General features: G+C 37.9%; 1 protein-coding gene across 5 annotated transcripts in view; it reads left to right on the top strand.

The window, feature by feature from the left end:
* Positions 1–26,852, top strand: part of LOC124407212 — an 84,097-nt gene that overhangs the window by 9,444 nt on the left and 47,801 nt on the right. For all 5 annotated transcript variants that reach the window (XM_046883102.1, XM_046883103.1, XM_046883106.1 and 2 more), the window contains exons 3-4: positions 7,169–7,324; positions 17,840–21,188. In XM_046883102.1, coding sequence (XP_046739058.1) covers positions 7,169–7,324; positions 17,840–21,188 — 3,505 coding nt within the window. The remainder of the gene's footprint in view (positions 1–7,168; positions 7,325–17,839; positions 21,189–26,852) is intronic.

Raw genomic sequence — 26,852 nt, 5'->3', positions numbered from 1 at the left:
CATTCAATTAGAAACCTACGGGTTTCTAATAATTATTATATCTCTAAAGATATTGTTGATTAGCAGTTTACAAATCGATATTGATGGAAGAAAATTAATGAATAAAAATACTGAAATCTGGAGCCCCTTCGGAGGAAAAATTCTTGGCTATAATTTTCTGCATACATTTATCGGTATTTGCTTGTCAGTAGGATGACTCAGTGCTAGTTAAACTTTACTTAGGTCTGTAACTTGAGTTATAAATTCCGCAATGCTTGTCGTTACACGTATGCGTTATACGCCCACCGCATACATCGCACTTGTAAACGTTCGATAAACAAACAATATCCATAAATGATTTTTTCTAATTTTAGTCCTAAGCGTTATACAGGGTGGTCCATTTAACTCTTTCTTCTCGAATAATTTTGTCACTTTCGATTCTACCGAAAAGTGTCATATGGAAAAGTTTTTGCATTTGAAGAGGGAAAATGAGTCAGTTAGACCCGTTTCGATGTCAGCTTCCTTGTAGTGAGCAAGAAGACAGGTAGTCCCATTCAAAAAACCATCGCGACTTCTTTCAGATGACATTCACTTCCAAAAATCATTTTTCCCCTACAATGGAAAATAAGCAAGTTATTCGAGATGAAAGAATTAAATGGAACACCCTGTATATGCGTGTAAACGGGGAGCAAATAAGTTGCCAATTGACTCGCGTTTCGATACTTATTGTATATCCATCGTTTTCATATGCGCGACGAGGTGCATCCCTTCGCCTCAGAATTACCTACCAACGTATCTAGTTATCTTCAAAGATTTATTGCTGATCCTGACCCCTCGAGTTGCTCCTGAATACAAATATTCCCTGATTATAGAGTTAAGTGTGACAAATACGGAACGACCCACAGTGAATTCGTGATTATACCAATATGTTCCATATGATACGAGAAACTAAGATCAGCTTTTCTTATCGTTAGCTCGGTTTTATCTTTCAAACCGATTTTTCCGACAGATTTGTCCGTCCTTTTCTATGAAAGAATTCTTTTCGTAAGAATTCGCACTTATAGAACTTTGCTGGAAAACTTGAATTCGATAGCTCCTTTGTTTAATAAAAAGAAAAAAAAAGTATAAAGTGAAAAAAATTCTTTACACAAGCATAGATTTTGAGTTGATTGTACGATCGAGGAATGCTGCAGTGAGGTTTATGTAATCATCAATTGAAGTTGAGAACTATAGGTATTTATGGTTGGCTGATATACGAAGCTGAAGCAGGCTCCAAATATGGAACTCTCTTGAGCATGGTCTCTTGAGATGATATTTTGATATTCTCTTGTCCAAGCAGCTGCCACCTACGTGTATTTTTTGTGCTGCGTAAATATGCAGGATAAATCAAAATGCCGGGTTCAGATATTTCATGATATGTATTTCTCTGGTGTAGAAAATTTTTCAATTTTCTTAATATTTTCTTCAATATTTCATTTCTTAAAGTTTACAAGAATATTCTAGTAAAATACGTGCGGTTACAAGAACCTTTCAAATATCGTTGGAATTGCAAGAAAATTTGAAACAATTACTAACTGTTCAGTGTATAAATTATGGTTGTCGTTGTCGACGCTTCATTTTTTACTACAAACTCAATTCCATTTTGTGTCCAAAGGACAATATAATATGGAACAGATTTTTCTCTCCTAACCTAAGCATGGATTTCGTACACCTACGTTCGAAGGTAATTGTTCTGCGTCCATGTTTAATTGCTCTGTGCTTGTAGGAATTGTAACACATGTGTGCACGATGTGCGATGCGTTGTATACACAACCCAAGTAACGCGAGTTTTCACCTCTGCTCTACACTCCGGCACGACTTCCTGGAAGCCTTTCACTTTTTGTTCGCTACTTACGGTGCCGAATATTATATTATATTATATGTATACATGATTCAGCATTCGCTGAGCCAAGTTTCTTTCGAGTCTGTAAGTATCCTTGACTCGTTCAGAATTCGTCAAATTCAACAGTATATATATACGTCATAACGATTAATCGTTCTATAAAGGTCGGCTTCGAAGCTCGTCAGAAAATTAAGCATAATTAATATAGACCTCATATATTTCTTGTCAACGTAATTATTTGTTACAGGTTCTTGATACTTTGGTCAATATAAGTTATATAGAAATCAGTAAATGATATACAAGATCTACGAAAAAACCTGAAAATCTTTTGGCACATTTTATAGACTGCTTGCAAAGTTGGATTAAAGTTAAGATTTTTCGCTTTCTTTTGTAAAGTCATACCTAGATAAAAATAGAATATGGTTTCTTGTCCGATTTCAAAACTTATGTTAGAAAAACTTAAGACCCAGTGAAACTCAATAGATGCCATTTTTCTTACCATCATTCTGATCACGTTGAAGTTAGTAACGTTATTGTAACGATTCCTACTGAGAAACAAGCTTTATTCCACGATTTTGGATTTGGTTGAAATTCGGTAAACCGTAAGCACAATATATATTCATATTTTGAAATTATAAATCCTTTAAAGTCGTTGTAAAAATAAAAAAACAAATGAATTTATTTATCTCCCAATGTTTCGTTACGATAACGTTGATGACTTTAACCTCGTAAATATCCAGCATTTCTTATTAATTATACGATATGGCCATTTCTGTAATATCATTGTAATGATTTTCCATTTTCCACTGTATCACGTACGTGTTTAAGTGGTAAAGTTAAACACACACAGTTAGGAGGCCAAAGAAGGCGATTTTTCAAGGATTTTTCACGAAGAAACTTTTCAATTGATTAATACAAAACTTTATATACTTATTGGGGTAACATTGAACTTCATTCTGACATTTTTTATTCGTAAAAATAATGATTTTTAAAGCTGCTATAGCCGAATTCCGGGACTACCTAAAAAAAGGTGTCTCGCAGTGAGCAAGATTGGATCTCTGGACTGGATCATCGGAAATGAAAAAAAAAAGAATTAGTTAATATAAGGTATTATATAGTCTTCAACCAAAAGAATATTTTAATTTTAACAAAACGATGGCTTCTCGAAAACCAAAAAAAATTCGACATTCCCTAAAAATTTTCGCTTTAATTTATTTATAAAATGGAAAATATTTATCGACAAGAAAAAACCTTCGATCAAGGACAGAAAAATGTGTTCATGTAACTTTTGTAAAAATTCGAGACTGATTGGTTCAGCCGTTTCCGAGAAATCTTGTTCACAAACTTTGAAAACATAGTTCGGAGAAGAACGCTCGTTCAAAGTTTCAAAAGCACTGTCAAACGATCCGGAGCGTTTTTGCAAATGTGCGCGTAACTTCGAAAATATTGGTTAGATCGACAAGAAATTTTCTGTGTATGTACTTGAATATATGCACATTACAAAAATGAAATGGATTTTCGAAAAATCCTTACTGCATAATAACTCCTTAAATTATTCCGACGTAAAAATACGTCTGACTTCGGGACGTCTGTAACAACAACAACAACAATAATAATAACAGTAAGCTGCTATCGAACTTTCGTTGAGATAATTATGATATTTTCCGTTGAACTCGTAAAGCCAGCAGGCAGTGATGAGATCGAATTTACGAATTGCACTCTGTAAGTATCTGCGCCTTCTTCCCAAGGGAATGTTAAGGATGTTGGTCGTAACCGACGAACTTATTGCACGACGTGCACATGGTGTGACCTCTATAAGAGTAGTTACCTCGAAAGCCATGGCACGTTGTGTGAAATAGGTGCGCGGAAGTGACGGTGGCAATAGGGCCTTGAACCGAGCTGGATAAACCGTGAACCGTGAACCGTGAATCGTGAACCGTCAACTCTGAATTCAGAGTGTTACTATTGCTTACACACATGCAAAGGGCATCAAACCCACGGAATGTGCCGTACGCTATGCGGCTACCGTCTCTCCCTCTCTCTCTCTTTCTCTCTCTCTGGCTTTATCCCATGATCAACCGCGTACTGGCGTATTCTGTATAACGAAGCCTCAAATGTAACCCAAGTAACCACTCTTACCCAGTATGGGAACGGCAGCAAAGTACGTGAGAAAGCGTGTTTAATCCTTCGATTACACTCTGGATCATCTGGACCTCAACTGTAGGCTAAAACAAGGATTTTTGACAGAATGAAAGAAATGGGAACATTTTTCCAAAATACTTGAATTTCTTTTGTGGAATTAGTTTTTCATTTATGTGATTTCTTGTTGTTGATACTCTTAAAATACACTGTCACATTTTTTGACAGTGAAAGTATATTCCCGAATTTTCTCAGCTTAATCGGACACGTATATTTTTACTCAGAGTTGTGTGTGAATGGACCGATCATGCGACATTTTGGTTTAAGGCGGTTGGTTGGCTAAGAATCGATACTTGTCATTAATTTTGCTATACTAGTCTTTCAATAATTTACAACTAATGAAATGGCACTTATTTCAGAAATCGATTTAAATTCCCAATAAGATGTTTGCTCAGTCGGTAAAATGGTGAAGGAAAGCAGGTTTAGTTTATTGAATACGTCGAGCGCGGTTCGTTCTGCAACATCTAAATTGTTGATTGATTAAAGGAAATTCGATTTTGATATTCTGTTCAAAGCTAATCGGAAAACTCGCAATCGTGGTAATTTGCTTGAGTATAGCATAGCTTTGAAAAAAAAAAACGCAGGGGGAAATGGCTTGAATGAATAAGCTTCACTTTTTTGTCGCACGAAGCGTTTCACAATCACACGAGTTGTCCGTGTTCTTATTAATAAAGTTATTTGAAGATTTCAAGTCTTTCATGCCACTGTATAATTATTTTATCATTTTGAATCCTGAAAGTGATTTTTAAAAGTTTCGTTATTCGTACAAAAATCGTAATCGTATCTGTCGTAATCGATGCCTGTTTTTAAATCGATCTTCACTCCGTTCCATCGCTACCTTATACGGTTTACGTTAACCGTAAGTCGTACTTATTTCCTGACTCTGGAAGAAGATTCCATACCTATGAATCTGACGCCCTCTTCGTGACGGATGTCTTATGCATACTAGTCAAGAATTTTTTTTCTTTTTTTTCCGCCCTTCTTCAACAATAATCGCTTGGTGGTGAAACTGCCTTTGACGACGATGATAATTTCCGATCGTACTGACTCTCGCAATTCGTAAATATATATGTATAATTGTATATATTATATGTATATTTCATATGTAGACCTACTATAAAATATATTGGATTCAATTTCCTCATGGAATGATAAATCTTTCTCTCTGTGCACAGTGAATGATGACGAATGATCCACCACGTGTATTATAAGAAAAACTATAAAGAATTGACGGAAGCAGTCAATTGTATGCGATACAGTGGAAGCAAAGTACCCTGATACACTGATATGTAGCCGCCTTGTTTAGGTCTGACATTGGGGTCGGTTTAACGATGTTTAATTGGATCAATTAACTCGGTTCTATCAACCATGCATGCGCACATTTGACCCGACGCTTCGGTCGTTTAGAAGATGGGGAGATGGAAGATCTTGTGTACGAGCTTTTAAGGATGAATCGGCCGTACCGTCCGAATCAAAAGTTAAAATGGGAGAAACAAAAAGTTGAGAAAATCTTCAGATTCATGTTATTTGCGCCAATGATAATGACGTCGAACGAAACAACATCACGATCATGCGATAGAAATGAATCTAAGAAAATTCGAATGCCACTAGCTATAATGATAACAATTTGAGAAAAGATTTTATAACTAAAACGTTTAAAATAATTAACCGCTGCTCTGTTTTTAATCCGATTCTCACGTTTTTCACACATTTTTATTCGTATCTGTACACATTTATTTTTATTGCATATTAAAGATATTGTTTAATTCGTGCTAACCATTATTGGAACGATTAGTAACATTACTGGAAATAATTTACAGGTTTTTTTTTTATTTTCCTATAACTTTTTATGCAGATAATCCAGCCAATTCATCATTAAACTTCCGTTATGCTGTGTAGAGAGATTTAAAGTGACTTAGGCAAAAAAAGTGAATTTTGCTTCGTCACATTAGAGTCCTAAAAATTCCGTGGCATGAACGAAAATTCCGGCATCTTATTGTTTTAATCGTGCAGATAATATCGCAAATAAGAATTTCCTTGCTCTTAGCTGTTTATTTTCTCGTATTAGAATTCATTATATTTTTTATTGTCTTCTGGAGAAAATTCCTCCGCGGCAGCCGCAGCGAAGCTCGGCATCTATATCGCGATTAAAGATCGTTAACGTGCACAACCATTAACACACTTTCCACGGACTTATAAACTACACGTCTGTGACTATATTATAACGAAAATCAAATATATTGATCACGATCACAAAAATTCTCGTAAAGACTTCTGTATAATATAATCTTTATTAATTCTTTTCAATTTATTCGTAAACTTTGACTGTCAGATAAGATAACGAGAAAAGTTTATTGAAACTTCTGTAACACTGAAATACAAAGCTTATTTCTGCACCATCACATTCACTTTTGACGTAGATTTTTCGACAATTTTTTATCATCTGATTTATCAATGGTCAGAAATAGCTTCTGTATAGTCATTTTTCAGATTAAGATTGTAAATGTGTGATTTTTAATTTTCTCCATTTCCGTCAGAGTCATTATGCCACTGTTAAAATCAGGTCAATTTTGATGCTTTAATGCGCTCCATTTCATACGGAAGTGTATCAGCTGAAACTTCTTACGGTTGTATTACGTTCCCTTATTCCTTACTATAATAGCTATTTATGTGGCATGCCCTTAAACCGCCTGTTTTTTTGGCAAGGATAAAGATTTCAGGACGAGCTGAAGGCGAGCCGGAAGCGAGCCGGAAGCGATACTGAAATTATCCGAGCCTAAGAAACGGTTTACGGGCATGCCACATACAATATTTTTTACGGTATGGGTATTGAAAAGCAAAACGAAGAGTGAGGTTATGTCGCGATCTGTTCGACGAAGCTACTTTATTCGGCAGTTTGGGATGCGCACTTCGAACTGCGCATCAAAACTGCGGAATAAAGACCTTATTCCACAACTTTGTTCGCTGCCGTATAAAGTGTCACTTTACGGAACGAAAACTGCCACAAAAAGTGGACTTTTCAATGCCCATGCCGTAAAAACGAATGATACGTATCTTTCTCGTATCTTCCCACAATAATTGATTATCGTAGCTTTTTCTTATTTACAGATGCTCTTCTGGTACGGCAGGTCGAATTTCTGGAGACGATCCTCGAGGAGACGTCGGACGATCTCCAAAGCGACTCGGACCGAAGCGGGACAGCTTATTGGCTGGGTTCCGATTCTGAAACGGAAAGTGTCATTCACGTACGAGCTCGTCACGCAGGTAAATAGCGAAATTGCACGTTTGGTGCTTATAATGATGACTGCACGTTTGTACCTACGCAAGGTATATAATAACATCCGAGTCAATTATGCTGTGATGAATCAGCCGGTGATTTTCAAGCGGAAAATTCATGCTGTGACTGCAATATTAAATAAAAGTACAGAACGACGTTGAGAAAATTTTCTTTGCTAACAAAGAGGGAAACTTCAATTATATTAGAAACGGTTGACCAACCTTGAAATCTGCTGTGCACCACTCGTGAAATCTTGTGAAATCATTTGAAAAGCCTGAAATCCTGTGGAATATTATAAGATTCTGTAAAATCTTGTGACCGTCTGAAATCTTTGAAATCACATTGAATCTCTAAAATCCTATGAAATCAATTGACGTCCGTCAAAATCCATGTGAAATCCTAAAGAATGTTTTAAAATCTTAGGAATTTTCTAAAGTCCGTTATAATATTTTGAAATCCTTTGAAATTCTATGAAATCTTTTGAAATCCTTTAAAATCCCATGAAATCCATTAAAATCCTGGAAGATTCTTTCAAATTTTATGCAATCTTGTAAAATCTAATAAAATCATTTGGATTCTATAAAGTATTTGAAATAATGTGTGCTATTTTAAAAGTGTGCAGTTTTGAAATTTGCCGTATATTCACAAGATCCGTTGACATCGCTCGTTCAATTTTCTTGTCGATTATACATGAATCAAACGCAGTTCGTTTCCACACTGATAATTACGGTCCTTCTTCACTATTTTTTTTTAATATATTCACTCACAGTTGACAGCTGCAAATTTTTTTCATATCTTTGCTCTACATGTGAAAGAAACTAGGCGTATTATTGATATTTATTCATGGCAAATTATACTCTCTTCTTTTTACGTGCAGCATAAATTGGTAGGTAGATTATGTTCTCAGGTGTGAAAGAATGATGTTATTTTCTCTCATAATCTCTGCCAACTGCTGCCAGCAGCTACTTCGTATAAAACTCGTATTTCTCCCGTTATATGATGTATTGAGTGAATGCGAGTTGCCGTCTAACGATAAGCAGTCGAGAAAAACGTATTATTCAAACACCTGGGAGTAACTCGTCGGTAACTTCGAACAGATAAACTTCGTATCCTTCCGAAAAACACGATGGAAAAATAGCCACATTGTTAAATTTCACGTAATGAAACGAAGTAAATATTTTTCTTCTAAATATTCGATGCATGTAATTGAAGGAAATGTACGTGTGTTACATTTGCTCGGCATTCGAAACCAGTAAAATTCAACGATTTGTTCAAGTAGTTACTTGGACCTAAACTTGAACTTACGATACTTAACTAGATTTAAAAATGTATGGTTTTACCACTTGGGCGGTTAAATACACCCTAAATAATTCAGAGTTAGGATTTGTAGTGAGGAAAAAAGAATTCATACGAAGCGAAGACTTGCACAGTTTCGAACTCTCAACGTTGACCTCTTGCCGTATGAAATAAACCTGGGAGTTTTTTTTTACGAATTAGGAGAGTGAACATTTTTTAATTGTTTTTGTAAACTTTGAATGTATAGTTGATTATCGAAAAGTTCATTCAAATCGCAGACGGAATCTAGATCAAATGTTCTTCTCTTGTAATGAACGAGATTCTGATTCCATGTGCAACGGATGAATTGTGGCTTTGAACTCTAGTCTTATATATCAATAATAGTTCGTGGTATCGAGGTCAGAAGGGTGAGATAGTACGAAGATCATCAGTTTGTCAGTCTTTGGCTGCCGGCTGAATCACACCACTTACAAAAAAAAAAAAAAAATTATAGTCCATCGACGTTACGAATGAAGAATTGTTATTACATTTGTGGTATGAATAACAAGCTGCAACGTTTCATTTCTGCATAAATGTAAAAAAAAAGTCAAAACTTTGCTAACTGTGCAGAAAAAGTAGGTATGTGTTTCAAAGTCTATATTACTTCGTTACATCATTCTGATAAGAAGTCGATAATGAAGAACGATAGCTTTATAGTTGTCTTAATATGCTGTCAGTTTGACAATTAAATAGAACTCTCTATACCTTTTCGATAGGATCACCTTATGAGCCAGAAAAGCTCCAAGGACAGGAAGTTACGAAGAGTTGATTGTACAAAATGTGTGTTGAAATTTTTTCTCAATTCTCGATCTCTCTGCGACGAGAAAAGAGAGATTCTTTTGTAAACGGCTGACGGAATACAGCTTCAAAGTTGACTGGAGATAAGATGTCAAGTGCTGCTCAGAAGGCGGACGAACCCACGTATAATAAATACTTGAGCGACAACGGTTCACGGATGGAAACGCTGCAATAAAGATCTTTAAATATTGTACAAACCATTTCCGAGTTTCCAGGAAACAAGATAATTTTATCAGGACTCAGCGCGCGCATTTACCTGACTGTTTTAACCCCTCAATTTTCTCTTTGAGCTTACGTGCATGTTTTTCTTGTTGCTTCTTTGAAAATGCAAAATGTCCAGCGATCCTAGATTCGTTTTGGAAGCTTCCGCTCGCCTGGATAGGCGTTTCTATAATAAACACCATGCACGTAACACACTTTCGTATATATATACAAGTCGGGTGAGGTATACGATTTGGGACCTAGCCAAGTTGTTCGCATTAAATTATTCGCGTGAATCCCGTCCTTCACTTTGCTTCATGTTCTCTACTCTGCTCAGCGTGAGTCTTTGATTAAGCAACTCGCGCTCGAAATTACTTCCTAATCGTTTTAATTAATTCACTAACTAACCAGTGAGCCAGTCCACCGACTTTAAATGTATTTCATTCAACTCTTTTTAGCCCATAATTTTTTTTCCTATTTTTTTTTCTCTGTTTCACCCTGCTCCGCCTGTCGTTTGTTAGGAAGTTTGAGCCGACTTGAGCCGACGCTCTCATTACGCACGTATAGTTATAGTACCAATACCTATACTCAAGCGTATTTATATAAACCTGCAGCTAATTTAAGTCTAGAATTTAATTAATCGTTTCTCAAAATAGAAATCTCTTTAGCTGCTAAACAATGATCAGGAGTGAATTAGTTTTTGTTAATTTTCTTTTGTTGATGCAATTTTTAAATACAGATCTATCAATTTCTCAAACTAATCTTTTTCCGTCTTTGTACTGTTTATTTTTCTTTTGTCAATTATTACAACGAAAACGTCAACTTCGTTTCGACAATAGTCCCTCTCACGTTGTGTTGTGCCTTATCTTAGGCATCCAGACATTCACGGTTGATTCTAGACTCTCGACCCCGCGACGCGTGACTGTAAGTTGAGTTGCATAATGAAAGGCGTCCGATTGCACACGCTGATCTCTAGGTATACTAACAGAATTAATTGAATGCGGTATCTCGTGTTCTCCGTGTTGTTTTCTTCCGATGAATGAAAGCTATGAAGCGGCCATGCTGCTTGTAGTCAATTCGTGAAAAATCGCGGGAAATACAAATAATCGTCGAAACAGTTCCATGGGAAACGGTGAAAATCTTGAAAACTGATGGTATTCGGAGAATTCTTTTTACCTCGAACATTTTACTGAAGTTTTAATCGTACTTACTATCAAATTTGAAATGAAGAATACATTTTCAATTAATAAACTCTTTAATTAAAAGTGTTTTAGAACTTGTAACACGGATAACTAGAAAATAATATAATTTTTACCAAATCTGTTGATTTTATTTATGATCAATATATAAATATAATCACTCCAAAAAGCACCCCTGATGCAAAAACCTTTCGCCAAGTACATTAAAAATGTGTTCTCATCGTTTATTAAAAAAGATTGAAATGACATACTACCGCCAAGTACATGTCTGTTAACTCACAATAACAGCTTGATTGGAAAACAAAATAAATCCGCATTAATGAAATTCCATAAAAAAAAATTAAATTAGTAAGTGACACTTGACAGGCCTCTTTCAAGGCATGATGCATACATGAAACGATAACGATAGAATTTGATTTATTCCTTAAGATATTTTTCTGAAAAGGCCCATCAAATGCCACTCACTAATTTAATTTTTTTAATGGATTTCCATTCATGTATGAGTTAATTTTTTTCAATCATGCTGTTATTGTGAGTTAAAAGACATTTACTCAGCGGTAGTATGTGATTTCAATCTTTTTTGATAAACCATGAAAACACATTTTTAATGTATACTTGGCGAAAGGTTTTTGCACCAGAAGTGCTTTTTGGAGGATATCATTACTTTTTGTATAAATTTATTTCCTACTCTTCCTTTAGTCTCATATATAAACTTGAAACTACTTTTGGTAGACATTGATAACTTCGGAATGCAGAGAATTGTTTCGCGCTAAAATCGTGGTTATATTTAGACGGTTTCATCGCAAGATCTAGTTGATTCAAAGGTGCCATAGAATGTCAAACCAAGTTTACCCGATTACATAAGCATAAACTTAGACTTTGCAAGACTACTAACGTTGCGTTTAGCCTCATCAAAAGCTCCGCTGTTCATCAAATCAAGTTAAAGTAGTCCAACAATGATGAATAATTTGTATATTTTTAACTAGTTCTGAACCTATGACTATGAAACACATGAGCATCACTTTCTTACATAATATTACACGAATTAAATCAGTGACCAAAAATAATATTAACACTGTGACCAGTTATATTTGATGGAACAAAGTCACTCTACGTATAATTGAATCGCTTAAAACAACTTTTGTTTAATGTTTGATCAATAATTTGTTCAGTTCAGTTGTTTGTAATATCCTCATTAGAAAGCTGTGTTTATAAATTTTATTCAATTCTTTTATTACTGTGAGTTTTATTCTAATTTGATAACCTTGAATTATATTGTTTCAGTTACATATTTATCATGAATCTGGGTATCAATACCGAATTGAGTTTTTTTATTAAATTTCATCTATCGGAACTCCAGGTAAATCTCGTTTATAAATCAGGCACTATGAAATAAAGAATTTAGTTAACAAATGTCATATCGCAAGATTTGAATCTTCGGAAGCTACACAACAGCAAGAGTAAACATGTTAGAATTATCTTCAATCGTGTGAATTTTTACCTCAAAGTGACCAGCATTTAATTATATAGAAATCGGTACACATGAAACTTTACTGATAAATTGGTATCACTATAATCTTGCCGAAAGGCTCGACTTCAACTTCTGAATGTGTAAAGATTTCATATCTTCCTAAAGCGATATTATAAAACTACTTTTGATGCGCCTTAAAGTTGTACGAAAAAACCTGTGGACAGATTTTACGATGATGGTCGAAGGGGCCACGCACTTTGAAATTATCAACCATTTACGAGTGACTTCCTGGTGATTTCCAATATTGAAAAATAGTTTCAATTTCACTAGTTTTTGAGTGGTTCCTAGGCGTTTGAAGATGTTCGCTATATTACTAATCAGCAAGTGATTTTCAATATTAAAGTACATCTTGAATTCCAGTGATTTTTAACTAATCTCTCAAGTAAATGGTCATATTGCATTGTGTAACATAAAAATTTCCAACCCCTATGATGATAAATGAATGAATAGAAAGAGAAGAAGAACAGACCTGGGACTATTTCGCATAGAAAATAATACAATCAAATTTTTCGGGGTAACAAAACCGAAAAAGGAGACACCAAGGACAGTAAATACTTGTACGGCAACACATTTGACGGATTGTTTTTGAAATGTGCTGTTCAACGAGAGCACAGTTTTCTGTATATTCCAACCCTTATCCTTCGCATTTTGCCAGTATCACTTGTTGAACCATCGTCGGTTATGATTTCGCAAAAACACTTACTTATACGAAGCAAAATTACAGAAAGACTTAGCCGTGTGAGTCCGCCTGTATAAACAGCACGTATTGCAAGTAGCGGTACATTGCTTCGTTACTGAGTTGGTTTGAAAAATAAATATTCGACTTCTTTGGGCCATCTTAATGTACACATGCCCGCATAGGTTCTGAAACTGCTAATTTTTTCTCCAGTCCATAAGGTTGGCAATGGAGAATTTCAGCCCGTAACGTTGCCGCAGGCCGCATTTTCGATATTTGCAGACATAACATAATTCATGACCGTCGAATCTAACTCAAGAAGAACGTCCAAGAAAACAAATGATCTTACGTTTACGAAGATTGAGCCTGTTTCGCACCGGCCGGTGGCGGCACTGCGGACTGAAATTCACCATTGCCAACGTAATCGACTAGAGAAAAATCAGCTGTTCCAGAATCCATGCGGTGACGTGTACATCAGACAGGTTTCTTTAACTTCTTTAGTTCTTCTTGAGCAGGCCAGTGACACCTGTGCAATAATCAATTCCACCTCCGAAATTCTTAAGTGTCATATTCGAGATTTATTATTATATGTGTCTAATATGTATAATCGACAAAACCTTGCGAAATATCCGTACTGTTTATTATGACAAATGTGTCATTATCAGCTATGACTGTACACTGTAGTTTTGTTCGAACAAATAGACTAAACGAGAGTTAATTTCTAGAGATAATACGTGTTCTGGAGCACAATGTACTATGTTCATAAGCCTTTCCATTGTGAGACAGTGGCATAATCTCGGATGGACTGAGCCATAAATACCAGGACTTGCAACACATGTCAATGGCTTTGTGTATTAATATCATAATGACACATTCGAACCTTTAGGTATCGATTGTGAAAATTGGGAAAACACGGATTTAGTCGTATTTTCCCATTGTTTTTCTTTCGAGAAATTTTGTTGTTGCGTTGTAATTAATTTTTATCACTTAACTATCGACAATTACTGCTGCAGAATAATGTAAAACTATTTTCATAAAACTCGTACATTCTTCTCCACAAATTACCGGATAGTTTCATGAGGCAGAAAACACACACACGCACACACACAGACACCACAAACTCGTCTTAATTATTACGGAGATGATGAACTTTAGCGCGTGCCGCTATCTGCGTGATTCACGTTCGTCTTAACTTCGTTTCGAAATACTGCACGTGGGTCGTTCTGACACGAAGGAGAGGCGTCCGATAAGACCAACGACTTTAACCACGGAATGTTAATGAGATATGACTGTATCGCCCACGTTAAGGATCGCGGATTACGCTGACGTAATTCAACCTCGTCTAGCGTTGAACCGTGACATGCGAGACATTTAGTTCTATCTTCGAAAAACACCGGGAATTTCAGGTAACGGTGGAGTTTTACATTGTCAAGGTCTGTCTGCAGGCGGAACGACGCGACATTCGGAACCAATTGATCAAATACTTGGCATTATTGTTTTTTTAAATCACCTGGAGAGACCAGACTTTGACTCGTGGCATGGTTTTGAACAGAAAAATCATTTCACATCATCTTTCGCAAACCGCACGTAAATAGGAGTTAAAAAAATTTCGAAACTTTTTACATCACGGATATATTCATGTGTTTAAAGGTTTTTGGATTCTCAATTCGGTGAAGTTAGATAATGGTTAGTAGGATTTTAAATGATGACAGTCACTTTGGACAGGACATTATATTCTTTCTCTATTACTTTTTACAGATATTTAATATTGTTGAAGTGTCGTTCACCTAAAGAGTCACTCGAAGTTTTTTCGGTACGTTTCTTTTACTCACTTTCTTACAGATAAGCGGTTAAGTGTTACGCTGGAAAAGCATGTCTTTGAATTGAATGGATAAAAATCTAAATGCGATTATACGTGTAACCGGTTTTTGCATTGAGAGAAATTTATTCTCGTGCGGGTTAGCATATTTATATTAAATTTTTTCACCATAACCAAAAAATATTGTTTTGAGTAAAAAAACTGTAACACTTATGCCATTCGTGGAATATACCTAATTCAATCCGTTTCTACCTTTTCTTTTTTCCTTTGTTTTTTTACTCTTTTTAAAGGTCAATTTGCCACAACGGACACGCAACGTGCGGACTCTCGTCTTGTTTCCGGAAATACCGGAAATCTGGACAACATTACAGGACATTATTTTACCTCTTTAACGGCACGCGTTGAAACTTTAATCGTTGCGTGTTGATTCAAACGTTACTGAAAATAAAGAATAAAATACTGGATCGTTGATTTCACGCCAATTATCTATAGCAGTTATACAGAAAAGTTGCGTGCAATTTATTCTCTATTTCTCGTACAGTCTCGATCGGTATCGTTTCACGCGTGCTTATCGCTCGTGTCGAGCTTGGTTACATAATTTTTCCCAACTTTCCCACTGAGAAAGCGTAGCTTCCGGTTCCATGTGAAATCGAAACTAAAATCTGTGATTAAACGATAATTTTCGTTTATTATAATAAAAAATAGCACAAACTGTTTCTTTCGCGATTTTAAAACAAATGCAATATTTGTTAACGTTTTTTCAAATTTTTCATCAACTAACAACATATTTTTACGAATGAACACGAATACAAATTTCTTTTCGCATAACGTTGTGATACATTTTTTGCAATATTTTTACCTTTTCAATATAGTATAATATACGTTATACGTTGGTACAAAAAAAATCGACTTTTTTACCTAGTCACATGTTTAATAGTTGCAGGAAGAGGAAATAAGACGCCCGTTTCAATTTCAGCCCTTAATATTAAAATTTAGAGGTTCCTGAACGCAATTTTTTATTTTCCATATGATTAACATTAAAAAATACTTTTAGTTATTTCGGAATTTTGTAGCTTAGTTAAAAGGAAATATAAATAAACGTCCGATATATATTTTTGTAGAAAATTCAACGCTCTACAAAAAAGGTCTGTTATAATTTTTTGACAACTCAACTCTGTCAAAAGTTATTCGAAGTGTAAATTTGAAATCGTAAAAATTCGCTTGTTTCGAGATTTGCAGCGAAAATACTAGACTTATCACAAATATTGTGGGATTCTTTTGTACAGCATTTCAACCGCTATAAAATCATGTCATTCAATCAATTTCATGCACCGTAGACAATTGCACATGCAACTTATGATGATCCACCTTCAACGTTTATTCGTTTTCACTCATGCGATTTATCGCTCCACCCTTTTTGGTATCCTATAACATATTGGTGACAGGATAACACAAGTCTATGGTAATTGTCGACTATTGTTTCCGCCTCTACCGTGTCAGCGCGATCGAACGCGTGTATGTACATATAATATATAGGGCATTCTATGACAAGTTGACCAGGTTTTAAACTCACCGTTTTCAATTTGGTTGAAACAATTTTAGGCGATTGGAGTGCCTCTAAAACCGTCAGTGAATATTCAAGTCTTTCCATAGGCTCACGGATTTTTGAAATCCTGAAAAAATTATGAGACAGAACAATTTTTTGTTTTTGTCATTTTAAGATTGGCCTCGCAACGAAATCGTTTCTCAAATACTTTTTTCAGTACTTTGAAAGTCTTAGATAGAAGAAAATGCATGTTTCAATATTATCAAAATTTTGGCAAAATTTTCAAAACCTTTCGTCTCTCTTAGCATAAACATGCCGAAATTGAGTAACAGGTGAAAATGCATTTTTTATCGTCTTATGATTTTTTTTTTTCCAAAACTCACTTTCACTTTATATTTAATGTGAAAATGTTTGTCACAAAATCGAAACAGTTCGGGAATTTTTCAGTATTTTTAAACGTTTTTAATATTTATATTTTTAAATGCAAAATTGTCGAAGTGTTGTAAGTAGTTGAAATTCTCGAGCTAATATTTTTTGTGAAAATTTAAAATTGTTTTAAACTTAATGTGAAATGGTTAGAAGAAAAAAAGGAATTACCACTGCCTGAAAAAATTTCAGCAAAATAAAAAATTGTGAGGTCAAAACCTGGTCGCGTTGGCATGGAATGGACCATATAGACAGCCACGTTGCTGTAAACACACGTACGATACTCAGGACTAACACAGAACCGGCCACAGGTTCGACTCAATCGTATAATACTTATTTCTGCTCACCTGCGGCGCCGCTCGTGTCAGCTAATTTCCAACCAAGGAAGCGGCTTCGAGTGCCGACGCACCCACTCCCGGAAGCCCCTTAACTTGGCCGGAAGTATCGCTTATAGAGCTGTAATATGCTATTCCAACAGATGATCAGCCTGCAGCCACGCGTCGCGTCGTCGCCTCGTTGACAGTTGATCATCATTCCGGCCATACCTGTAATGTTAATAATATACCTGTACAATCGATATGCAGGTTCAAAATTTTTTGTTTACCAAATGTTTTAGAGATTGAAACCCCCTAAAAATCATTGTGTATACTTGATGTTTTCTGACGCACCTGCCAAAATGATATTGTTGAATTGGCAGATGAAAACAATAATTTCATCTAGTTTAAATATAGTATACACCTTGGACTTCTAAGTATATCGTCATTGTAGAATTAACAAGACCCGATTGTGAGACTCGTGACCGCAGATATTTAGTCTCGTAAAATCGCAAAACACGTGCCAATAATACGCAGACGATGATGATAATGATAAATTGCGAAGGAATGAATATACCCTGTATAACTAACATGTGTGTGCCTGACATGTATGTATACCTTATTCCGGGGATTCCCCGTTTGTCGTTTGCTTTACAGAGGAACGATTGGACGGTAGCGGAAGCGAGTGTAATTCGGTGGTGCCAAAGAAGCGTAGACGAAAGAACGGGGTCGAGGGGGATGAGGACACGGTGATGATGTACGGTGACAACGAGGAGGAAGAGGACGAGGAGTTTTCTTCCTCGTCTCGGTCAAGTTCCCTCCTACAATTCGAGACCTTGGAAAGAAACTGCGCGACAACGTGCCGAGACTCACCGTCCAGCTACAGTTTCGACTCCCTAGACTTTGCGAATCGCAGGCCGAACGGCAACTTCGGCAACACGTCGCCGGACAGTCTGGAGGGTCGGAGTCTCGACAGTGACACAATCGTGACGATCGGTACGTCGCACCACGGAGGAGAACGTCTGGCGAATGGTATGCAAGGTAAGATCCGTCCGTATCGCAGCTTCGAGAGCCTTGAGACCTGCCAAAAGTTGGAAGACCATAGACTGGCCAACGGTGGGTTCGCCATTTACGCGAACAACGAGAAGCATCGACTGGCCGGCGAGTATTCGGACGACGAGTACGACTACGACGACGACGACGAAGAGGAGGATGATGACGTTTGTCTGGGGAGAAGACTATCGGCACGTGACAGGGACTTTTGGCAGGGTGAAAACGGCGGCGATATAAGCGAATTTAATTGTAAGAAGTTCGAGGACAGTCTCGGCTTCGCCGAAATTCCATCCAGCTACTCGACCTCTGTGGACTGTCGGAACATAATCGATCTTCGTGAGATCGGTATTGAAACGAAGCGTGACGCCGTCCTCGAACTAAGGTCTGGCCAAACTCTCGGGTCGGCCGCTTTGCTGCAGAGCAGGATAAATATAGCCAGCGGCATGGGTCGAGGCGGCGGAGGCGGCAGTTGTGGCGGCCAACAGGGGTGGAGCGAACAGGGTTTTAATTTTAGATTCACGGATAAATCTCAGAGCGTGCCCAGTCTGGCCAGCGACGTCTCAACGCACGGTGCAGCGACACGTCGTTGCAGCATATCCCCGTCCCAGCTCCACTTCGAGGCACAGGACTTCGAGAATTTTGTGCAAGTATCCAGCGTTCCCGTCGGGCTTCATCTCTGCGGGCTGGCGGCCCAGAATGTATTTCGGTCAACGTCCGAGGAGCCGGGTGTTACCGATCACGAAATGGCGGAGATCCGTGGGTGCGAGGAAGAAGCGACTTCGACTTCCTCCCTCGAGGAGGAGCCTAAACGACAGGTAACGTCGACAGTCAGGACGCAGGACAGGACCGAAACGAACCTGGTCTTGGTCCCAGTCGCAATGACGGATCTGCAGGTGGATTCCATCGTCGACGAGGCGATCAGGCGGCTCGAACGCGAGGACGAGGCTCAGAAGCCTCAGGATACCGGCCAGCAGCGTCCAAGAAGAGTGAAGAACAACGCGAGCTACGAACTCGCCCAGCACTTCGAAATCGAGGATTTTGCGAGGAGGTTACCCGCCAGCTGCTATCCAACCGTCGCTGAGGGAGACGCCGAGGCCCCAAAACCGACACCCAGACGTCGCGTTCGCAACAACGCTAGCTACGAACTTGCTCAGCAGTTCGATTACGTAAGAGCTTTCTCAGGACAGAGACCCTTCCAGCGGATGGACGCCTGTGACGAGCTCGAGGAACCCGGGACCTCAGGGCTCAAGGTCACCGACCTTGTTGAGGAGATGACGAAGAGCTTCGCCGGCACCGGTTCCGAGACGAATCTCACCACCGTTAATGGGTTCGGACCACCCGAGGCCAGGGTTTACTCGAAATCGAGCGAAAACGTTGCCTCGGATCGAGGAAGGAACGTCCCGATTAGTGAGAACCACGTTCAAGGCCACGGGAAGATTTCGGAGGCAAAAAAAAAAGCTGGTAACGCGATGTTGTTCAATCGTGACGAGAAAGTTGAGGGAGAAACGCTTCTAAGTCAGATAAAAAAAAACTTGGATTCATTTTCAACGTATGGAGAAAGTGCTAGCGCACAAAAATTAGACGACGAACCAGATCTACCGTATCTCGAAAATAAATCCATAGCCGCAAACGTAACCGATCATCATCATCATCATCACAATCATAACAGTAATAATCACACCGATGACAATCCACAAGAAATCAACCTCTCGGAGGACAGTGACAGGGAACTCAAATCCACAACAACAAATCGCGAGAACGTGGACGAAGGACACGTCGAAGAGGAGGATGAAGAGGATGAGGAAGTCGAGGTAAGAGTCAAGGGCGAAAAACCGAGGCTAAAATTGAACGTCAACGCGGTGAGTGACTATCTGAGTAATAACGGCGGAAACTGCGGTGCAGTGGGTAATGCGGTCACGGATATGTTCATCGCCGGAAAGTTATCGAGCCTCGAATCGTCCTCATCAAGATCGGCAAGCAGCACGCCGAACTTGCACAAGATGTCGTTCATAAGTGAATTTTATCCGGAACAAAACGTAACGACAACGACAACGACGACGACAACGAATCCGGTTCACCAGAGTTCCGGTGGAATTTGCTGCAACGATGATCCTTTCATCGATGACATCGATGAGGGAATCGGCAGCGTCAAAGACTACGACAGACTGTTTCTCCACGGCTCGGTGAGGTCCGAGTCAGCCATTGATCTGATGAGGTCCTCGAGGGATGGGGGTACCGGAAGACCGGAAACCGATGACCATAGACGAGACGACGTTGGTGTTGCCATCAGACCCGGGAGCAGTGGCGATAGGAATACGGAGAGGCGATCGAGGGCGGGCAGTTCCACCACTAGCGGAAATACCAGCCTTGGAGAAGGCAGCACGGCCAGTGAATGGCCGCAGAGACCAGAGGCCGACAATGTTTACCCCCCACTTCTGCAAACACAAGCCTCAGAGCCGCTCCAGCGGATCACCAGTCTCAAACGGAGTGGGACCGTCGAGGCAAAACAAACCCAAAGCAACGCGACTAGTTATACGGGTGTCACAACGCGCGATATGTCATCAAAGTTGTCGTCATCCGGGGTGTCGACGATGCATCAACACCAGCAGGACTCTAATGGATCCGAGAAAATTCATCAGGAGAAAAAAAAGGGTCTCGGTGGTTTTCTTCAGAGGTTTTCAAGGTTACGGTTTAGTGGTCGTTCAAAAGTGCCAAGGTCCGAGTTGGTTAAGAAGGGCTCTAGTGCCACCGAATCGAGACCTAACAATATTAACAAAGTGCAGAGTAAATCAGTGACGGATAATAGACAGACCAAGGAGCCGGAGTACGTTATCATACCGCTCCATGGACCAGCAGACGAAGAACGAAACGATCATCTCGCCGTCGTCGAGTCATCCGCGCCAGATTCTACAGGAAAGTCGACCGATGTGCAGAGGAGCGGTTCAAATTTGAGGTAACTCGTTTTTCAAACTATTCCTAAAGCTCATCCGAAACCTAGAATTTATGTCATCGTCTATGTTCTTCCTTCAGATTACACGTCGGCCACGTCGGTACGCCTAATTATAATCCGATTGCCTAATTCTTGAGTTCAAAGTGCTCTGTTTACATCGTCATTGTTTATCGTACATGAATTTCCTCCATCAAATTCGCAGCAATTTTTTTTTTCTTCTAATTGTTTTTCAAGCTACCCGTCCGTCAATTCAAACATCAATCTTCACTCTTATTCCCCATCGCGACGTTTATGCAAAGTGTGACTTTGCTGAGGCGCGATAATAGAATCGATTCATTATACAATGGCCGATCAGTTTGTAGCTAATTATACCACCGTTAAATTAAATTGGAATCCATCAACGAGGCGCAACAAAAGAAAACCGAATTTAAATACAACTTTTCAAACCGATCCGCAACAGGTATCATTCCCACCGCTTTGTAACACCATGCACACTTAGTCTTTCAACAATGCAACTGGGTTAGTCGTACATGTGCGGCATCGTCTATCGACTCGAAGTAGGTTCACCGTTGTATTGTAATAAAATCGAACTCGAGTAAATCATCGCTGAATAGTGGACCCGGTTTCAATCCATTGGTATCAGACTATTGCATTCTCAGCTGTGTTTTTGTTCGGAAAATTTTAGATCATCTTGAAAGTACGGACATTGCGGGAAACGCATTGTCGAATAAGAAAAACTCGTGCTGCACTTGCCACCGGTGAAATTTCCGAGGTCGATCGAACAACGACTGCGTAACTAACGTATTACCATGTGTCACGTGTGTCACGTTCAGTCTAGAAACAGCTGGGTACTCTGTACTGGTAGCCCCATTCTCACAGGAATCAAACGTAATTGGTTAACAAGCTTTTGAGCTTTTGTTATTGTTCCACCTCTTTAATAAATAATCATAAACCGCGCATCAGTCCTTTCCGTATCAAATAATTCACTCGGAGGACGAACAATGGCTGATATATGTAATATGTAAATACCATAATACCGTTTTAATCGTTCTTTACATCAAGTTATTCCTTTGAAAAAAGAAATCTGGGAGATACGCAATCGTCGGAATGATCGCCGTGATTTCATCGCTATTTTCATCGTCCACTCTCGTTTTCACCAAAATACGATTCTCGAGCTTTAGTTATATGATGTATGTTTACATTTGCTGCATAGTTTCCACGAACGTCAGTTCACCGTTAAAACTTTTGATTTATATAAGACTTTTCCTGTTTAATTTTCGTACGATTTGTAACGATATTTCCATCGTTCAAATTTTGAATTGTGCTATATACCGGGTGATTCAAAGTCAACAGTTCAAGCATGCTCGCAGGATATGATTTGATTATCATTTATATTGCATTCGAGTACATTTCGAATATACTTATGTAGGTATAATGAAGTATAATATCCGCACTTTCAAGGTAAAATTAGCATTTCATGGATTTATATTGTACACAAAAATGAGTGCGAACAACAATTTCATTAGATAATAGATTGATTCAAGTAGTACTCTAAGTAGTCAACCGCAAACACTACTCTCTATGCTTACATCCCGGTCTCTGACCTCATTCCGGACATTATTTAACAATACAGATCCGAACGCGCGGCACGAATTTAATATTCCAGCGTAACAGTCTTGCGAATTCTTTCTAAATAGTCGAGGACTTTTTTTTTCCTATTACGGTGAAAATTATTTCATACTGGTGAATGCCTAGATCGCTCGCAAATTTTTCTTCTCTCATTTTTTTTCTTTTTTTCTATCTCTTAATTTCATATACTCTGTAATTATTATTCCGTTTCAATTCTCGTCGTTAGTGCAGCGATTCACTTTGTGTTTTATTGTTTCACGTACTATCGCAGATGTGTTTTTCTGATGTTTATATTTAGCACTGGCAATAAATTATATTCAAATGAATGATTTTCCATGATCAAATATCGTGGCTTGCGTGTACAGATGATAATCATTCCTACAATACAATGTAGAATGTTTCTATTACACATTTATATTTCTTCATAACACACAATCATTTCGTGGTATTAGCAGTAAGTAAGAACGTTGCGGTTATTACGTTCACAGGCTAGCGAAAGATGCGAGGGAAAACCAAGAATTATAGTCAGAGAATCGCGATCATTTTTTCTCTTTTAATCGGCATCAAGCTTCGGTAGTTAATTTGTTATAAAATTTTGACGAATATAAAAAATAAAAGCTACATATTACGTCCGAAAACGTTATTTTCTGAACGTCGCGTGTACAGAATATTTTTCTTTTTTTTCTCTTTTCATTCTACTAGTTTACTTTTCTCCAGGCTGGAAAGTATCACTTGAAACTGAGTCGTATAAAAAATTACATGTGGAAAATCTCAAGCGATCGTGATACTTTTTTACTCACTGTTTAACATACCCGCAGCCTTATCTCACGCACTGTCCATAGAACTACTCAATATCTTCTAGTTAAAAACACTTGCAAGTTGGGTATTGGAATCATTTGAACATATTTTCATTTTGAATATTGAATGATTGTTTTTTTTGTAAGGCTTTCATTGAAAGTGAAGAATAATATACACACGTTTATACTTCAAGCTGAGTTATTTCTCTGTAATTTTGGTCGACATGAAACAATGCTCGGTAACACTGTTGTTGATTTTCTGCCAGAATTTGAATTCGCACGTCAAACAGTTTGCAACTACATATATTGTTTCCGCGAGACTAGCCAAGTTTCAAGTTAATCCTACCTCCCTTTTTTTTTTTTTGCTTAATATCTGTACCTTCGAAATCGAATTTCGGAACTATTACAGACTCGTAAATAGTTATGTATTCGTTCAGTAACGGAAATTTCATTTCTGAGTAACTCACACGAGAATATCTCCAAGTGTATACATTATATTTGCCCCGAGTTAGTCGGGGGTATGGTTCCGAGTCTTAAAGACGCGTTGGGTGTACAGTCTGCTGGGGAATTTTCCGAGGACAAAACGGAAGTGGGATGAATGAAATTTGAAAAATGTGGAACTAGAATTTGTCGGAAAGATGAATTTGGTTAAAGTATTCCTTCAATGTAGGAATATATATAGAAAGAAGAAAAATTGAATTTAAACTATACCAGAGTCCAGCTGTAATTTCATGGAAGATTGGTCATGAATTCTTTGAAAACTGTGTTAAAAACCTAGAAAAAGATTGGATGTGAAATCGGTGTGAAGTATGAAAAATCGATTTCTATTTGTCTATGTGAAATATGAACGAATTGCAAAGAATTTACTTATTGATATAAAATATGGCTCGTCAATGGTTCTTATAGTAGGTATATGTGACATTTGAACAAACTATATAACTTTGATGATATGAAAAAAATGTAATGACTAGTTGGGAGATGGTTTGATTGAAACAGACGAGTTTTGAATTCAGTATCTTGAATAATTTTTTGAGCGGACTGTACACCCGACGGATCCTTATAGAGCCGAATAAATATTTACCGGGCAAACAGACCACGATATGCCTATAGCCTAATGAAGGCTACGCCTAGAAGGTTCACTGCTTCTTGAAAGAAATATGAAGAAGGAGGTGAGAGGCGCAATTGCAACTAGGGCGGTTGTGGGTCGAAGCATACCAGGGTGTATAAGAAGGGTTATTGATGCGCGTAGAAACGTGGAATCCTAAGAAGGTCAGGAAATTTGACGAATAATCTGAAGTTTATATCGGGGTTTGATTATTTTTAAAAACCTCCTTGACTCCCGTGGCATAAGGATAAATTATTAACTTATTTCTCTGTCCTAGATGATCAGACTTCATTTTTAAACTATGGTTGCAGAATTTGAAAATTTAGGAAGTCGAACTATGTTCAAAGATTTATTTAACTTTTTGTGTTATTGCACGATCCCGAGACGCGCGGTATTTTATAAATGATAAAAAATTGCTTTTTTATTTAATTCGTACAGTTTAATAAATCCTTGTGTGTAATTGAAATAATGAAAGCTTATTGTTACTTAGTATCTTTGCACAGATCATGCGTATAATATAATGAATTATGTTTTACAAAAACTGGATGAAAATCAAAATCAAAGTAGTCTACAATTTAAAATTACGATGGAAATATACACAACGCATAAGAAATTTGGGTACATGAATAACAAAACGTTGCTAGTATTACTGGATAGGTTGAGTGCAAAGGACCTTCTGTGACAAAATTGTCTTCTAGAATAGTAGATGTAAAAAATCAATTTTCTATACTGATATTGATGATTTTATGACTTTTTAAGGAGGTTTTTTAGATCAATCCACCTTAGCTTCATAAAATCGTTTCATGCGGCCTCAAGAAAAATTTTGATAAAGCTGCCCCGCTGCCCCTTAAATAATAGCGGAGTTTGATGTATCGAATTAATAAATTGATGATGCATGAGTCCAAATTCAATACCTATGATTTTAATTGATTTTATGGGAGATATTCGAACACTGACGATTTATCAAAGGGCATAGCCGAATAAGCATGCCAAAAGTGCCCTTTCACCAAATGGATTCTTTCGATGACCAACTGTTTCCTCTTGGTGAATGACCCACCCATACCAAATTTTAGCCTTCTACCTCCATTTTGTTCGAAGTTATCGCAAAAAACGTGATTTTCAGCCGTTTCGCGATAACTCCGCTATTTCTACTCGAAAAATTCCAGAAAAAATCACAAATCCAGCAGACGTTCGTACACATATTGAGAATTTTTTTCAGACTTTTTGGTATCAACCTGGATCTTACAAAAATTTTTGAACATTTAGATCGCTGGTTTCCGGTGGATTTTGAAAAGGTACCACCTTGTTCTTATTACAGTATACACATCTGCATTTATGTGATTTTTTGTAATTTTTCAGATTTTTACGATTGGTGCGTCATTGTCAAAAAAATCAAAAACTGACATTCTTAACTATTTTATGGGCACGACTTCAAGATAAGGGCACAGCTAGATAGGTCGGTCGAAAGTGCCTTTTCGCCACACGATTCGCGGATCTGAATTTCGTTCCGAAGCAAGTGAAATACATATTTTCACATGTAAGTTGATGACCCCCTCTTCTCAATTTTTTTTCGGTGCGACACCTATCATTAGAAAAAATCGGCCAGAATAAAAATGTTCCTGTTTGTGGAAAACGTGAATGAGTGAATGGAATTGTGAATACGTGATTCACTAACAGAATCACACTATGCAGATCGGCATGGCACATGCCCCTAGAGGGCGATAGCCATGATTTTCTGGAGGAAAATTGGTCAAAGTGCAGCTCCTCCAGATGGCATGTCGAACCCCATCATGGCTATCGCCCTCTAGGGGCATGTGCCATGCCGATCTGCATAGTGTAGTTTTGTAAAATTAGTGAATCACGTATTCACAATTCCATTCACTCATTCACGTTTTCCACAAACAGGAACATTTTTAATCTGGCCGATTTTTTCTAATGATAGGTGTCGCATCGAAAAAAAATTGAGAAGAGGGGGTCATCAACTTTCACGTGAAAATATGTATTTCACTTGCTTCGGAACGAAATTCAGATCCGCGAATCGTGTGGCGAAAAGGCACTTTCGACCGACCTATCTAGCTGTGCCCTTATCTTGAAGTCGTGCCCATAAAATAGTTAAGAATGTCAGTTTTTGATTTT

The sequence above is a fragment of the Diprion similis genome, chromosome 6, assembly GCF_021155765.1.
Source record: "Diprion similis isolate iyDipSimi1 chromosome 6, iyDipSimi1.1, whole genome shotgun sequence".
Classification (NCBI taxonomy): Eukaryota; Metazoa; Arthropoda; class Insecta; order Hymenoptera; family Diprionidae; genus Diprion; species Diprion similis.
This window is presented reverse-complemented; position numbering and strand designations above follow the sequence as displayed.